The sequence below is a fragment of the Toxorhynchites rutilus genome, chromosome 1, assembly GCF_029784135.1.
Source record: "Toxorhynchites rutilus septentrionalis strain SRP chromosome 1, ASM2978413v1, whole genome shotgun sequence".
In the NCBI taxonomy this organism is placed as follows: Eukaryota; Metazoa; Arthropoda; class Insecta; order Diptera; family Culicidae; genus Toxorhynchites; species Toxorhynchites rutilus.
In genome coordinates, this window is record NC_073744.1 from 42,940,861 (window position 1) to 42,955,896 (window position 15,036).

A 15,036-nucleotide genomic window follows, 5' to 3' on the forward strand; every position below is an offset into this window, starting at 1 on the left:
GCGCCTCAATATATACATTCATATAAGCACCTTGGTCCCGTCAACATAAACGAATGAAACGTCAAATATTTTCCCATGGAAATCGTAAGGTCGCTACCCATGAGCAGGATTATTAGGTGGAGCAGATGGCAGAATTTGCGAGCATAAGGTGCTTGATATCATGTGCTGCCATAGCTACTTTTCACGTTGTGACGTCCATATTTGTGTTCACATTCAATTGCCTTCCACATCCACGTGAAAACGCTTTTTTTTCGGCAAGTTTATTATCAATTAAAAACAGATCTTTTTGTGGAGTTCCCACTGAATATGCGTATAATGTGACAGTTTGTAGTAGATATTTGTGAAATGATGTCGGAAAAGATGAATAAAAGTGATATTTTTGTGTGTCTAAGAATACGATTGTGCTCTGGACGTTTTCGCTCCTTAAATGATGGAAGTAAGTTACAATACAATTATCATCTATTAAAATTCATGAGCGTTTTGGCTCATGACATCATCAATTTGTGTGTTATTTAAACATTGTTTTGTTTCTTCCATGTACATTCCATATTGAAGGCAAATAATGACGACAGCATATTTCGTTCACCAATCCAAATATACTCTGCCTACTGCTCCACCTCATATGTATCTCATTGGGTCGCCACACACATTTATACCGAGATGAACAGGGGTTAGACATCAATTGAATAGCCGCGTTGACGGCATTGAGCTTCGTATTACGAAATGGGGGAATAGGCATGACAATATGGGTTTACAGAAGAAATGAACGTGCTTTTAAAATAAAAATTATGAATGAAAATTTTTTTTACCAAACCAAATTAGTACTCTATGTAGATGAAAATCACTTTTGATTGCAAGTAGTGAAAAAATATCATACAAAAATTGTGTATAAAGATAATTTTATATTATAATGGTAAGTTTTGGTGAGAATATCTGAAAATTCATAGAAAATAGTTTAAATTAGGGTCAGAATAACGTACTTCTAGTAGGTAAATAACGCCAAGAAAAAAATTTCATACAAATTTTAGCAATTTAAAACTGCCTTATGGTCGACTAATCTGATAGAAAATAGTTGGCCTCATACAAACTAATATCGTATCCAGATGTCGACACCATTCCGCCGTCAACGCGAATAGGCTACCCAAAATGAAAATCAATATGGAGTCATTTGTTTACCAACATATCATTTGCGAGGATTGAAATCCTTGAAATCACGGAGATAATAAAAATAAAGAAAAATGCGTTGCTTTATTTCTAACTGCATGAGCGATTTTCATGTTTCGGTTTCACATGGAGGTATTCACATTTAACATCAAGTTTAAAGTTAGCCACTATTCGACTATATGACCGGACCGAGTTGTAAACAACAGTAATTGACAGAACCAAAATTTCAGGGAACCTCAACAATATTGGGTACACTGGCCTTATGAGAGATTTGACGTTTTAGTCATACCCCTGGAGATGAAGAATAGAAGGTGGGAAGATTCACGGGTTTTGGTTGTTTTAAACTTTGATTGCAATAGTAGCCAGGAAGATAGGCATAACAGTCAGTACAAAATTGTACAAAATTGAATATGTCAACGAATAAACTTGAAAGAGGATGTACGGAAAATAATTACATATTTCCGAGAAATATTTTTCGGATTACATTCATCATTTCAAAAACAAATAGAATATGTCACGAGCTAAAACGTTTAATTTTTTCTTTGATTTCTTCTTATATCAGAATTAGTATTCCAATGTCTATTATGTTTGGATTTTAGAGCACTTCCATGAAGTAGTTTATCTCGTGTCAGCAATTGTAATAACTTTTTTTTTCACAATTAGGGTGCCGGACACTCCATTCGTCTAAAACTAGGAGGCAAGCGGAAAACTTTTCGTCGCAATCTAGGTTATATGGAGTCAATCAAATTTATTTTTCAAGCGCATTTTACATCAAGAAAACTTGCAACCTTTTTCCCATGCACTGTCAAATGCTTATTCGTCAAAGGAACAAAAGATTGTGTACCTCTGTTTTTGTTCGTTCTCGTTTTTGGTCGACGTAACGAGAAGTAAAATTGAATTGAAATGTGGTTTAGAACACTTCAAAAATACTGAAATTTCAGTTTTTGTTAAAATGTCGGGCCCTTATGATTTTGAAATTAATCGTTCATCAGCTAATCGAATAGTTTTCAGCAGTTTGTTATTCGATACGAATAATCGCCCCAAATAATCGATTAATCGCAACACTGAGAAAAATAATTAGTTAGACTCATATATCTCATTTGCTAGAAAGCCATATGGAATCAAAAAAGTGTTCATTCCACCTGAATATCAATTATTATCGTTTACGCTCCCCTAAAGTCGTAAACGAAGCTCAATTCGCGTTGATAGCATTGAGCTTCCTTTACGAACTTAAGGAAGCGTCAAAGATAATGATTGATTTTCAGGATAAAACTGCAGCAGCTGTACGTTTTTTTCTCTCTGCGTTTAGATCGATTAATCGGTGTAAATTATTCGTTCGCTTCGATTAGGCTAAGGTTACTTTGGATCGGAGTACGCACGAAAATTCGATTGTACGAATGGAAACAAACAATTTTGTTCGATAGAAGCTGACGAATTGGAACGAAGCAAGGAGGAAGCAATGTAACTATACCAATACAACTAAATGTGGTTGTTTATCTTTACTATTGCATACAATTCATACGACCGCTTTTCTGCATCCAGTATCACCGCCGCCTTATTGGTTGTGCAGCATTCGTTCGATTAATAATCGATTTCTGTAGGAAGTATTCGATGAATCGATTAATCGAACGATTATCGGGGATCCCTAATCCAGCCAGGTGTAGGGATAGGGTGATGTTGACGGTGGAGTGGATTAGTAAAATGGTTGCAATTCCATATGAAATCATTACATTACTTCAGAAAATTTCCATAGGAAATGTCATGGCCCACAGTGTCGGTGTGTGTATAGTCAGCAAACGAACATTATTTCACCGAAAAAGCTACTATTCCCGATGATTTAGAATAACACTAATAAAAAGAATAAGAAAATGGGAAGAACGCACAGTACTGTACTGTGGGATGGTACCCCACGGGAATAGTTGTGACGGAGTGCGCGTTATGTTGGAGGGCAATTCCTAATCGATGCACGTCCACGGGTGAACGTATGCTGACACAGTTGGCACATTTGGAATGAAATGAGGAAAGAAAAAAGATAGGCAAAGAGTAGAAGGTTTGGTTTTGGTGAGTGTGAGTCCCACACGACGTCTTGGTTAACCCGTCCCAGATATGGCTGGCAGAGCTTTCGTAACCTCTTAAAGAGAACAGTTCGCGGGGGTATTGACTGCCACTCAATCTCAACTTGTTGGACACGTCCAACTAACGCAGAAGCTTAATCGGTAACCAACGGGATGGCGTAGAAAAGATTGGAGAAAACTGGATATTCTTATATTGAAGACACGTAAACTACTTTGCACTGTTCTTTTATTTCATTACATACTTTTATACATCAGTAATTACTTTGTTCATTCATTGTTCGCAAACGAAGCATCCGTGATGAAGAATGAGTTAGTTCCTAGCACGATTCTATACAATAATACTCAAATTTTGAACATTCATCGGATTCACATTCCGCACGAAAACTTACAATCTATTGAACTGAAACAGTTACGTAAGGACAATCATTGTGTTCTGTATGTTGTCACGTGGCGATTAAAACATTTATAAATTACAAATAATATTGCATCTGGCACTCTTTGATTAATGCGTTATTGTCTATTAGAACGGTGAGTTTAATCTTTGATGAATGGATTAATGTTTATGTTTCTGAATGATTTTTGGGCTTTCAAGTTCCCACATTAGACATATAATGTTTGATTTAATACACTTTGGTCTTGATTGACAGTTCCCTTATAGATTATTGTTCCTACCATTATTATGATTATATTTACAATTATCCTGAATATGGGCTTATTTTTATGGCCTTCGGTTTCCTTTGTCATGTCGTGTAGCTGCAGGATTTCCTGACTAGTTATCGACCTCCCGCATTTGTTACATTTGCTCATTGGTTGGTAGCGTCTTACAAACAAAAATCAATAAATACAGTCTTGTGCTTCTTCTTAACAAATAAAATACTATTTTCCTGTTATCGGACACAAACAAACGCACACAAACACACACTCACCCAAATATTCGCGTTAATAACTCAACACCGAGAATTCATTCATGTCATGTATCAAAAAACACCTAATTGCTCATAGAGCTCGGGACGTTTGGTTTTGATTTTTTTTCGTATGCTCTAGATGTCGACATAATTGTAAAGTTAATAGGTACTTTCGGTAGTGTTACTGTGATTGAACGGATACATGCGGACCCGCTCACAGCCATCGCTTTCGTTGTCGTCGGACTCGTCGTCGCTGGACGGTGGCGTCTCCAGCAGGGGCAGTCCAAGATCTAGGTACTCCTCGTTGGAGGTAATGCTGACCAGCCGGTCTAGATGCTGGACAATTTCGCTGAATGTGGGTCGTTCCTCCGGCCGATAATGCCAGCACTCGCGCATGAATAGATAGCTAAATTTGCGTGCGATACGTTGTTAATGGTAGACTATAGATGCTAGACCTGCTTTCTAGATATAATACTTACATATCGATGGAACAGAGAGGCGGTTGCTCTAATCGTTTGCCTTTCTTCAAGTGCTCCAACAAGTTATCCCAGGTGGGGATTGAAGAGTAGGGATTGCCCCCGAGTGTCATAATTTCCCAGAGAAGCACACCGAAGGACCATCTGCAAAGGTATGATTTATCAGTTTTATGCGCAATAGAAATAGTTTCACTACGTTTTAACGTGGGACTACGTCTAACCGGAATATATGAGGGGTAAAACAAAAACCGAAACGCAGAACATGCAGGAAAACATGAAAGATTTTGAATCCTTATAATTCGAACATTTCCTAAAGATGGAATGTTTGCATCAATTGGTGATAAATATTGAATAAAATTGTATTTTTCATCAGATGAACAATTGCATAATTGCCACATTTTTATTGTCCCACATCTATGAAAAAGTGAAGCGTAGAAAATAACTAGACGAAATGAAAATAGCAGCGAAAGAGATTTTTCCTGCTGAGAAGTGTAATGAATTCCAAATTTCACTCGTAAAAATAGTCGAGAAAATACTTATCATGGCATAGTGAATCATCTTCTTTTCTCCACAGATCCACAGATCCACAGTAAACATTTATTTTGAAAAGGAGAAGAGTAATTGTAAAAAACTTTCAGATGAAGTAATATTTCTATTGAAGAAAACAATGGTTGAATCAGGAAAAGATGATGATGAATCTGACACAGTTATGAATAAGAAGAAGATGATTGTTTTGATTTGATTTTTCTTGCTGCAACTGTGTTGTTTCAATTTGTAATCTAAAAAAACTTTTATATTTATAGCAGAATTTGTTTGATTTGAGGGTCCATAAACTACGTGATCTTTTTTCAGTTGGGAGGACGCCTAAAGCTTGTGCTCATAGATCAAAAAATAATATAAAAAGGTATGTAAAATATACTACGGAGGGAGGGTGTCATAAAATCCAAAAAAAATAAAAATAAATTACGTTCTTCTTGAACGGCCCCAAATAAAAAATGGATGCCCGGTTGGTGTTCAGCATCCCGAATAAAACAGGCAGTGCACAGCTCCACTGTGCACTGCCTGTTTTATTAAGTCGGATTTTTTCCTTTATTTATTTCATTTCAAGTTTCAGGGTCAAGGGGACAAACTAATTCGGTTGATTGTTCTGATCTGAATTATGTTTGTTGAGACGAAACTCCCAACGAGTTTTATTTCTTCCACGTCCGAAATTCTAATTTATAAAAGTAACTTGATTATATTTTAGTAATCTGTATACATCAAAAATATCGTTTTTATGAAATTATACACAAAACACTTAGTGATGAGAATAGGTCTTAAACTATATATCATACCGCTAGGATACCGATAACCGTAGGTTTAATACCCTTAGGGATGCCCTATGCAGGATTCTTTTTTCGGATATTTTTTTTTCTTAAATTTGGCTTCAAACAATACATATAAACTCAAATGTTCACCTTCATTCCCTATTTTTAATCACAATTTTACCATTTTTGTATAAACAATATACAAACAGGAAGAATTTTCTTTACGTGGTTATATGACAGATGGCGCTACGCCCGCTTGACCAATCTTTCATCCACAAATGCGAAACTAACTTGGAAAGTTCTGGAATGTGTGTGACCACAGTGCAAATCAGAAGAAATTTCTTGGATATTGGATATTGAGAGTGCGCTCGATGGATTTTTATAGTGTATCGTATTATGATTCGACGCAAAGGTAGAGAGGTAGAAAATTTCAAAAGCCAATGCATTACCGGTGAGCTAGAAGCCTTATTGAATGAGCACCGGTTATTATTTAAATTCCTCAAACCACATGCTCACATGCCCGGGTTGCAAGGGGACGACAATCACGCATTTACCGCTATTATCATCAATCCTAAAACATCAGCTGGAAAGCACGTCTTTAGATCCAATGCGTATGTTGTTGAAGACATTGCTGGAGTCATGGTAGATGACTGCACACCGACTCGAGAAAATGTGATTCGAAAAAGAAACAATAATCAAGAGTTCATCGTCGACACACACCGTTCATACGATGCTCTCCGTTTTCTTCTTCAATTGCACTAACGTTCCTAACGTTCGCATTCTCAAAGTAGTATTACTTGCGTCATTTTTATTATTACTCAGTCAAGATTTTAATGTCAAGAAAACATTTGAATGTATTCTTAGTGACGAACTGTACATAATGTGTACAAGTGCAAGTCATAAGGAACTTCTTTAACGAAAAATTCCCCGGCCGCTCTGAAGGGACAATACGGATAACAGTTAACAACGAGATCCCGCCCAGGGACTCATTCATTATTAACGTAAATTATTCGTTTGAATATACGTGAACATGTGGTTGGAGGAGACGAAACAAACAAGAGAGCGCGTTCGATGGATTTTTATATGGGTCGTTTGAAGATTACACGCGGTCAGCACAACGTCATTCTACTATGTCGTAAGCTGTGTCAAGAATTCTGAAAACATATACGCAAAGGTAGAGAGCCAACGAATGCGATTTCTACGACACAATCTACAGAAGCGGCGTGAGAAAGAATACATTAATTTGCGAGACGCTATCAAGAGCAACACCGACACGGTATTTGATATTTCTAGACCAAAACGCATGCATTGTAATGGTATTACAACATTTGTGTTCAAACGAAAAATGAGATTCATTTCAACATTACACGTGATCGATCCCACAAGTTGCTGGATGTTTTCGGGTTTAACGGTAAAAGCGGTGAAAAGCAGTTAATACATTTGCGAGTCCGTAAATGAAGGAAGCAATATGGCATTGTTTCAAATTCAGGATACCGATATGAATACTCCTCTATTGAATGACAACGAGAAAATTATGCGGAGTAGAATATTTTTAGAGTTGTACCGAGTTGCGAGTAGATCATACTAATAATTAATATCATTATTTCTGTAGTGGTTGGGATTTGATTATGTCTGGAGAAGATGTTTTTTCATCAAATATGATCTTCTATAACTTTCGAAGAGATTCTGACCTAACACCCTGTACATAATGAAAATCTTTACATAGTTCTGTCACATTCAATATCAGTTTAATAACTGTGAGAAATGTACACTCTGTCGAACTTCTATAAGATCAGGTAATGATCTTGCTGCTTTGTGTCATTGTAAACAAACAATGCTTCAATTTACATTCTTGTGTGTAGGTATTAAAGACTACCATACACTGCATTATTTTCATATGTGTATGTGCAAGTTCTGAGCGTAAACGAATGTTTTAGTATTTTTCAAGTGTCAAGTTTCTATAAGACCAGTTACACTTTTTTTCTGGAAAATGCCGAAGGGAAAAGGGCTCACGGAGAGAGAAGAAAGACAACTTGATGCGTTTCACCAAGAAAATGTTGGTATCAGAGAAATTGCTCATCGGATTGGACGATCTCATCAAGTAGTGCTCAATTAAATGGCGAATTCTCAAGGATACGGTAAGAAAGAAAGAGCTCTACGTAAATCGAAGCTCTCTGACCAGGACAAGCGGGAAATAGCTAGAACAGCTTCGAATACTTCAAAATCGCTTATGCAAATGAGGCAATATTTCAATTTAAGGTGAAGGTGGAAGCTAACCACAAATGGCTGCCACAATGGCGCTCATTTCTTTCATCTCCCTCCCTCACCCCTCGCCCGAAAATCAATAATTTTGCGAAACAGTGTGAAGAAAATGATCGTTTTCACACATTTCCAATCAAGTAATATCAACCAAACTCTAATCGATTACTCACAAGATATTGAATTTTCATCTGCTATCGCACTGTATAGTGAAAAACGTCGGAATACGCGAGCTAGTGCTCTGAAAGTTAAATTTTCATTTTTCAATTTTCGGCAATGGGTTTGTTTGTATTGGTGAAAGCATCGTTATTTTTTCGGCACTGATGCCAGACAACATCATAAAATGTTATTCCTGAGTCATAGCGTTTCATGTCATGAAAATCAATAGAATAAAATTGTGTTGATATCAATACAATTATTATTATTACGTTTAATGGGTCTATAATGTAAGTTTTAGCATTGGTTAAGCAAATTATATTGTAGAGCTCGAAACACTGCCATGGCTGCCTATGGTTTGGAAAATAGTAAACGGAAAAGTATTACATTCAATCAAAATGCCTCGGCCAACGAAGAGAAGGGTTAAGGCTCTCCAACGTGAATATGTGAACACAATACGATCAACGAAGAAAAATATTAAGGAATTATCAACATCGAGTTACTATGCGGAAGAACTTGTTAATACCCAAAGAGCCTCAATTCGCATGTGTTATAAATCTGCTCATGTTACGCTCGCGTATAATCAGAATTTTACTTCATATGCAAATGCACATTCTATATATATTTATATTTGCAATTGTTCATTGGAACATATCGTTCATACATTTTACTTTAGAATTGTTATTTATTACAAATGTATTCAAAGACTCGTGTCAATGAAGCGCCACACAGTCTTATAAGTGAATTGATCTATTTACGTGTGCTTTGCTCTTCTCTCACAAACTCTATTACCCCATTACCCACCTATACTACTACAAAGGCTAGCTTCCACCTTCACCTTAAAATGTTATTCGGGTGACAATTCGTCGAGTTTAGGTAATAAACCCTCACATAAAGAGGGCTATGTAATGTAATGTATGCCTTCGGTGACGAAAAAAAGGTCAATTTGGATGGTCCTGATGGTTTCAACGGGTACTGGCGGGTATTTACGGAAGGAACAGTATTTTTCAACCTGGAATTTTGGTGATGGTTCTTGCACGGTTTGAGCGGGTTTGCAACCGGAAAGCTCAAGATAGCTTTCACATCATTCAAGGATTACAAACATGTTCTGGAATCCTCACTCTTGCCTTTTTGCGTGGATATTGTCACAAAAAATTCACATTCCAGCAAAACAATCCTATTATTCATACCAGTAAGGAAACTAAGCAATGGATTGAAGACCAAAAACTTAATTTTTTGGACTGGCCGGCTCGCTCTCCAGACTTGAATCCTGTTGAAAATCTTGGGAGAGATGCTTGTAAGCGGAATCTACACTGAAGGAAAACCACGATTGAAGAGCTCGAGGTCGCAATTTCGGAAACATGGAAAAATATCGAGAAATCCGTTCAGCAGAATTTGGTAAATACAGGGTGGGCCATTTAAAGTGGAAGCATCTGGCAACCCCATAACTTTTGACAGAGATGTCAGATTAACAAATGTCATACCGCGTTGGAAGCGTCATTTCAGTACAATTTTAACCATGGAAGAATACACACCTAAACAACGCGCTGAAATTGTTCAGCTGTACATTCAAAATAACTTCTCAATTGTGTTAACTAAACGTGCGTGGAAAAATAAAAAATAAAGTTAAAACATCGCCTGGAGACAACACTATACGTCGATTATATGCCAAATTTATATCGTCTGGTAGTGTTGGTAATGCCAGTCATCTGTCCAGACAACGACCAAGACGTTTCGACGAGAATATTGATGCCGTTCGAGCCAGTGTTGCAGAGACTCCATCGACATCAGGTCGCCATCGTTCGCAAGAGTTAGGCATCTTTTTATTGCCATTTGTTCGTGAAATGAATTGGACAATTACTGGTTCCAACAGGACGGCGCTACATGCCATACAGCGGCTGCCACGACCAAATTATTGCGCGAAATGTTCCCCGGAAGATTAATATCGAAAAACGGCGATTATGACTGGCCACGAGATCACCTGATTTGACGCCTCCTGACTTTTTTTATGGGGATATTTAAAATCCAAGGTATACACTGGTAAACCAAGGACCCTGGCTGCGCTGAAAGACAATATCTGACAAGAAATTGCTGCCATATCGGCCGAAACATTGGGCAAAGTGATGGAAAATGCCGAAAAAAGGGCACATTTTGCAGTCAAGGCCAGAGGCGGTCATTTACGAGATATCATAATCAGAAAGTAGTTAGAACAAATCTCCTTGGACCAAAATAAATGAATTTAAAAAAAAAATTAAAATTCCACTTCTTTACTTTGCTATTGCAAAAACAAATCCTTCCACTTCAAATGGCCCACCCTGTAGTATTCCAACACGAATTTTCCAGATTATTAGTCGAAATGGCAAGGATGCCAATTATTGACATTTAAATCAGCCGATCGTTTTGAATTTTTTATTGATAATAATTATGAATTTTGGAGTGGTCTTATAGAAACTGAACAGCTGAAAGTATCATATTTAAGCACAATAAATAAACAAACAACTCTTCTGAACGAAATTGACGTTAAATATACTTTATCATAAGCAATGTATGAATGTATCTTGTTGAAATTCTAATTCTAACGAAATAGAATCAGGGTGGTCTTATAGAAGTTGGACAGAGTGTATATGGAATTGCAGTGGAACTACTCAGAAATCTATTCTGCACTCTATGCAGTTTATTGAAAATATTTTATATGTACTTACACGTCACTCTGAGAGTCGTAGAATTTTTCTTCCAATGATTCCGGCGCCATCCATCGAATTGGAAGTTTGCCAGTTGTCGTCTTGCGGTAGTACTCTTGGCTGTGGATGTCCCGCGCGAGTCCAAAATCGGCGATTTTCATCACGTACCCGTCACTCACCAGTACATTGCGAGCCGCCAAATCACGATGAATACACTGTTGCAAAGACCAGAATTGAAAGATAAAATCTCGCTAATGTTTAATTTGATTATGTTCCCCACTCACCCTTCGAGAAGCCAAATGTTCCATGCCCCGAGCAATCTGGTAGGCGAACGAAATCAGCTCCTTTTGCGTTAGAATTTTCTTTTCTTTCTCTCCAGTGACCATATCCTCGTAGTTTGTGGCACCAAAACGATGACTGCGCAGGAAATCTTTCAAATTTCCATGGGGAGCATATTCCACGATAACGTACAACGGTCCGTCCTTGCAGCAACATCCGAGCAGGTTGATGATGTTGACGTGCTTCCCAATCATTTTCATCACTTCCATCTCACAGACAAGATCCTTGACGTCGGCGTCGGTGTGACCCTCTGTGTGAAACCGAATTTTTCAAGCATTAAATATTTGAAATGAATACATAAAGCACACTAGTCGTACCCTTTAACATCTTGACCGCAACAACTGTCGATGCCTGTCCTTTGACCAACCCCTGTGCCTCAGCCATTACAACCTTACCGAAAGCACCCTCTCCGAGGCTCTTGCCTAGGATCAGTTTATTACGGGGAAACTCCCAATTCAGGTCAATGGGAAATTCATACTCAGATATCATGGTTGGATCACAGTTTCCGCTTTGAACCAATGTTGAGCGTTGCTTCTCTATCCGAACAATTGGCATTTGCTACAAATGTGGTATTTTCATCGATCCGATGTAAGATCATTTCAACGAACAATTTCTTACCAATGCTTCCGTAATTCCTGGGATGCTGTTCTCGATTACCGGCTGTTTCAACACAATCACCTTCTTGGTCCACTGATTAACATGTTCCATAGCTCGATGCTTCATCTTTTCACGTTTGAGCTTCCTGGACACGATTATCACGAATATCGCAAGGGCCAGAAAGCAAATGGACAACACGGCAGTCATTATTGTTATCAGCGTGGAATGCTGCCTGACGGGATGTGCCATCGGAGCGTCGTCATCGAGAAACTCATCAACGACCCGCAGGTACGCACTCTCGTACGATGCACCCAGAGTGTTTGCTGCTACGCAAGTGTACCATCCTTCATCCGCATGGGTGACATTTTCGATGGTTAAAATTTCGGGATTATCCGAATCACGCTGTATTTTTGAAATAATCATTAGATTCGAGCTATTCGTGGTGCAAAACTACAGATCTTCATGCAATGTTAGTTGAAATGGATATACCTAAGGTAGTGTTAGATGAACCTCATGCAGCGACAAATAACCATCACCTTCTTATTTTTAATAAATGCGCAATCAGTGCAGTATCCCTTGGACTTGACCCACTGTATGATCTTGGTAAGATCGCTATACACCTCACAGTGCATAGAAACGTTAGTACCGGCAAGAGCGGTAATGTTCGTTAGTGACTTTGTGATAATCGGCTTGTGATTAACACGATCTGAAATGAAAGAAGATAGCATTGTTCAATCCTACACCAAACACCATCACCATCCACCATCTCAACGGAATGTTCAGACCACCAAAACACCGGAATCAAGATAACCAAACATAATCACCAATCCCAAAACAAGTAGAAATTTTCAATACCTCCAATTTGGTAATATTGTTCGGAATTCTCGGATTGTCCATATCTACGATATGAAATTTGATCCACTCGATGTGGGGCTCAAGATCTGATATCGTCAGACACTCGAACGTAGCCGTGGAATTAACCAAAACAGTGGTGTTTTGCAGGAAACCCTCTTTAATGTATGGACGCGCAGGGAAGCGATCTATAGATGATCGAAGATCGTTTGATCGTTCATTTATTTTCATTCTAACATTTGTAGCACGCAGATTAATGCTTACCTGTAACTTCCAGCTGTGTGGTAAAACTAACGCATCCCAAGTTGTTGCAAACGTTACACGTATAGGCGCCCGAGTCCTTCGGGACTAGATCTTCCAGTACGATTGACCATTTTGCGTATTTCACCGTGCCCATACTGCGTACAATTTTCTGGCCATCCTTTGTCCAGGTAATATTAGGCATTGGGTTACCATCGGCAGGGCATCGCAAGCGAACCATATTACCCGAGGGCTTCGCATTAAGCCCTACCATGTGTTCTGGCTTCGTGAAGAATGGCGGCCCTGGTTTCAATTCTTCCTTTGTCGCTACAACCGTAGGATGATTTACGAGAGTTTCCCTACTGGATTCCCCTAGTGGAGGTGCCTGGTTCATCTCCTTCTCATCCTCTTTTTCCTCGTCCCTGGTTTCCTCATAGTCCATATCACCATATTGATGATCGTCCAACACATAATCCGGATTGTCTATTTCCTCGCTGTCGGACAATTGCGAGTGACTTTCCATGTTATTGTACTGAATATAAAGCTTCTCCGTATCATTGATCACGTCAAATTTCGTCGTTGAGTTGATGCATCCGTATGTGTTGCATACCCGACACTCATACACGCCTGCGTCTTCGGGTTCTACGGACTGCAGTAACACGTTGGACTTGTTGCTGATTTTCGTGTTCAGTGTATTGTCATTCTTAGTCCAAGTAATACGAAATGTGGGTTCACCGGAGACTTCACACTTGAGTTTGTAGCTTTCACCAACTCGACGCGTCACGCTAGTCACCTGATCTCGGGACCCAGCCGCAAACTTAGGCGGCTTCTCGCCCAAATCGTTGTCCACGATCTCCGGATGGAACCTGTCCGTTTCGGTACTTGCCTGCTGCAGGCTGGACAGTGGAGTGGTCGTCGGTAGCGGATGTAAGCTCTTCATCTCAAGGTTGGCTACACGCGTCGAAAACCCCGCTCCACTACCCGGTGAGTCGTTCTGGTAGCTATCGGCAGCCTCGTGCTGACTGAACACCGATAACGTCAGGTTTGACCACTCTCCGAACTCCGAACCGCACGAGTAGTAGCCGGCGTCGGTCTTTTTTATGGAATTGAATTTCAGCCTGTGGAGATGGAGAAATGCCAAGAAAAATATTAAAAATGTCTGTATAGAGCAAACCAAATTTGTATGCATCACGGAATATTATACGTAAGTAAATTATTTTGGTTTGTCCAGTCGAAAATATGATCATGGTTTGTCCACTTTTTTGAATGCTCTAATTTAGCACACCTCTGTCAAATCAGGTATTCGAATGTTTCCCAACATATAAATAAAATTGTCTTTTTTATGATTTACAGTAGTTTTATAGTACATTTTTACGGAATCACATGTTTAAAAAGAATTATAAAATACACCTTCTATTTGTGTCAATGCGGCCCTAATTCGAGCTAACTTTAAATCGATCACCAGATGATTATTTGGCACGTATTCAGACCTTTTCTGGATTATAACACTTACAAATAAACATCTTGATTGCACACCATTTGTATCAAATTTACATAGCTAAATAATTAAATTAACGCATTTTGATGAACTCAATTCTGATCATGAGTTGTCCAATTCAAAAATGTTGTTTTGCCCACATGATTTCTATGGCAACAGCTTGGTGCGCTGCAGTTTGTTTATTGTGTCATTCGCGCAAAGCAGAAATAAAGTTTCTCTGTGTTGAGTGTGTTGAGGGTAACACTTTCATAATGCCCAAGAAAAGGCAATGTTCTGAAAAAACCTTAAATTATGAATGGATCAATATGATGACAGTAAACTCAAGCAATGATAAATGCAACATCTACTTGAGAATGAATTCGAATGTTTTCATTCAAAAATGGTGATTTCTAAAGCCGGGCAAACCATGATAATTTTTTGGACAAAAAATGATCAGAAGTGGTCAAACCATGATCATAATCGTTAAAAAAACATAAAAATTTGAATA

At 38.5% G+C, this 15,036-nt stretch overlaps 2 protein-coding genes across 4 annotated transcripts in view; one reads left to right on the forward strand and one right to left on the reverse strand.

The window, feature by feature from the left end:
- Positions 1–15,036, forward strand: part of LOC129762780 (L-dopachrome tautomerase yellow-f) — a 403,523-nt gene that overhangs the window by 28,815 nt on the left and 359,672 nt on the right. The window lies entirely within an intron of this gene.
- LOC129762773 (fibroblast growth factor receptor homolog 1-like) overlaps positions 3,449–15,036 on the reverse strand; it is a 74,856-nt gene continuing 63,268 nt past the window's right edge. For 2 of the 3 annotated variants that reach the window (XM_055761303.1, XM_055761302.1), the window contains exons 4-11: positions 13,076–14,169; positions 12,815–12,999; positions 11,981–12,361; positions 11,680–11,920; positions 11,308–11,612; positions 11,045–11,238; positions 4,624–4,764; positions 3,449–4,550 (exon numbers count right to left, since the gene is read on the reverse strand). In XM_055761303.1, the coding sequence (XP_055617278.1) occupies positions 4,304–4,550; positions 4,624–4,764; positions 11,045–11,238; positions 11,308–11,612; positions 11,680–11,920; positions 11,981–12,361; positions 12,815–12,999; positions 13,076–14,169 (2,788 nt within the window). In that variant the 3' untranslated portion in view covers positions 3,449–4,303. Of the gene's footprint in view, positions 4,551–4,623; positions 4,765–11,044; positions 11,239–11,307; positions 11,613–11,679; positions 11,921–11,980; positions 12,362–12,495; positions 12,666–12,814; positions 13,000–13,075; positions 14,170–15,036 lie in introns of all 3 variants that reach the window. The other variant, XM_055761304.1, reaches the window with a different exon arrangement.